Source organism: Arachis duranensis, chromosome 1 (assembly GCF_000817695.3).
Source record: "Arachis duranensis cultivar V14167 chromosome 1, aradu.V14167.gnm2.J7QH, whole genome shotgun sequence".
In the NCBI taxonomy this organism is placed as follows: Eukaryota; Viridiplantae; Streptophyta; class Magnoliopsida; order Fabales; family Fabaceae; genus Arachis; species Arachis duranensis.
The window spans coordinates 51,894,051-51,896,191 of record NC_029772.3 but is presented as its reverse complement, the minus strand read 5'-3'; the positions used below and the strand labels follow the sequence as shown (position 1 = coordinate 51,896,191).

At 43.1% G+C, this 2,141-nt stretch overlaps 1 protein-coding gene across 1 annotated transcript; it reads right to left on the bottom strand.

The window, feature by feature from the left end:
- Window positions 1-476: 476 nt before the first annotated feature.
- LOC107489202 (uncharacterized) lies at window positions 477-1,226 on the bottom strand. Its single transcript, XM_016109973.1, has 2 exons — window positions 879-1,226; window positions 477-761 (listed from the first exon to the last, which is right to left on the bottom strand). Exons 1-2 carry the CDS (start codon window positions 1,224-1,226, stop codon window positions 477-479), a joined length of 633 nt encoding a protein of 210 aa, XP_015965459.1.
- Window positions 1,227-2,141: the final 915 nt, after the last annotated feature.

The following is a 2,141-nucleotide window of genomic DNA, read 5'->3' as shown; positions in this document are numbered from 1 at the left end:
TGTTGGAATCTGATTTCTACCTCCATCAAACACCAAACTTAAAAGTTTTCTTGTACCCAAGCAAAGAAAGTATGGTCCTTTGTCGGCGTTTAAATGCCAGGACTGCTTCCCTCCCCTCTGGGCGTTCAGCCCCAGGACTGCCGTTTGAACGCCAGAGGGTCCTCTCTGTTCCCTTATAGGCGTTGAACACCCATGCTCTCTTCTCCCTTCTAGCGTTGAACGCTAGTAAGGGGCACCCTCCAGGGTGTTCTGTTTCTCTCCTACGCATTCCTGTTTCTGTTCTAATGGCTACACATGATTACAAATGTTAGAAAAACTAAGAAAATTATGAAAAACAATAGAAAATAAAATAATATGAAATCAATCTAAAATAACAGAAAGAGAATAGAAAATAAGAAAATACTATAGGATACTTATGGTTGGGTTGCCTCCCAACAAGCGCTTCTTTACCATCATTAGCTTGATGGACATCTCCTTTACGGAGGTTGATAGGGGCTTAGATCTTCACTCTTCATGGTGAACTTCCTTCCTGTACACTTGTGAATTAGCTTAACATGTTCCAAAGATAGGATCTGGTTCACAGTATGTGGAATGACTGGACTTCTTGTGAAGAGAACTCTCATGCCAGGTGATAAGTCCTCAGTTGAAATCTTCTTGTTCCACCAGCCCTTGGGTACTTTCTTTGTGCCTTTTTTCTTAGTGGTTAGTTGTGAACACCCAACACCAAACTTAGAGTTGATGTCAGGGGGCTCTGTATGGCTCTGCACTAAGAGAAAAGGTTAAAACACTATGTGTTGTACAGTAGTACCTCCTTTAGAAGAGAGAAAGTGAGGGTTGGGGATCTTAAACAATATGTGGTCTTTCCATAATCTCAGAACCAACTCTCCTCTCTTAACATCTATCAATGCCTTTCCAGTAGCTAGGAAGGACCTTCCTAGAATGATGGAGTCGTTCTTATCCTCTCTAGTGTCAAGTATCATGAAGTCCACAGGGAGGTAAATGTCATCAACCTTTACAAGCACGTTCTCTACTAGTCCATATGTCCATTTCAGGGACTTATTTGCCATCTCTAATGGGATCTTGGAAGGATGAACCTCTTGGATTCCCAGCTTCCTCATCACAAAAAGAGGCATAAGGTTGATGTTCGAGCCAAGGTTGCACAGTGCCTTTTCAAATGTGATGGTCCCTATAGTACAGGGATTCAGGAAGCTTTCGGGATCTGGCATCTTCTAAGGCAGCATCCTTTGCACTAGGGCGCTGCATTCCTTGGTCAGCACCATAGTCTCATCTCCCCTCAAGGCCGTCTTCTTAGAAAGCACACATTTCAAACAGGCCATATAGGGGGTTTCTTCTCCAACACCTCTGCAAAAGAGATATTAACTTGCAACTTCCTGAGGAATGCCAAGAATTGAGCCAATTGCTCATCCTCAGTCTCTTTTTACACGTGTAAAGATGGTTGGTCTTCAGGCTCTTTTATCTCTATAGGGACGTGCATGGTTATACTCCCTGTCTCCTCCTGAGCCTTATGTTTATTCAGATCCTCAATAATAGGTTCCTCCTTGGGTTTGGCCTCTTCTCCGATGGTGAGGGCTTTGCACTCTTCTCTTGGATTTACCTCAGTGGTTTTTGGAAGAGTGTTGGAGGGTTCCTTGGGTATCCTCTTGTCCAACTGTCCTACCTGTATCTCTAAGTTCTGAATGGAAGACCTAGTCTCTGCCATAAAATTATAAGTGGTCTTGGAGAGGTTGAAAACTATGGTGGCCAGGTCAAAGAGGCTTTGTGTGGGCATCTCCATCTGCTACTGAGAGGGTTGGAACTGTCTGTTGTTGAATCTTTTTTTATTCGTTCCACCCTTATTACTGTTGAAGCCTTGTTGAGGCTTTTGCTGATCTCGCCGCTTGAAGTTAGGATGATTCCTCCATCCCTAATTGAAAGTGTTTGAATAGGGATTATTATTGGAATTTATGGAGAAATTTTCCATATAATTCACTTCTTCCAAGGTGGTCCAAGCATTGTCACCAGTGTCTCCTTCGTAGGATGCATCTTGAGTTGTGATAGCTAAAACTTACATTCCGCTCAGGTGTTGGGAGATCATGTTGATTTGTTGGGACATTAGCTTGTTCTGTGTCAGAATGGAGTCC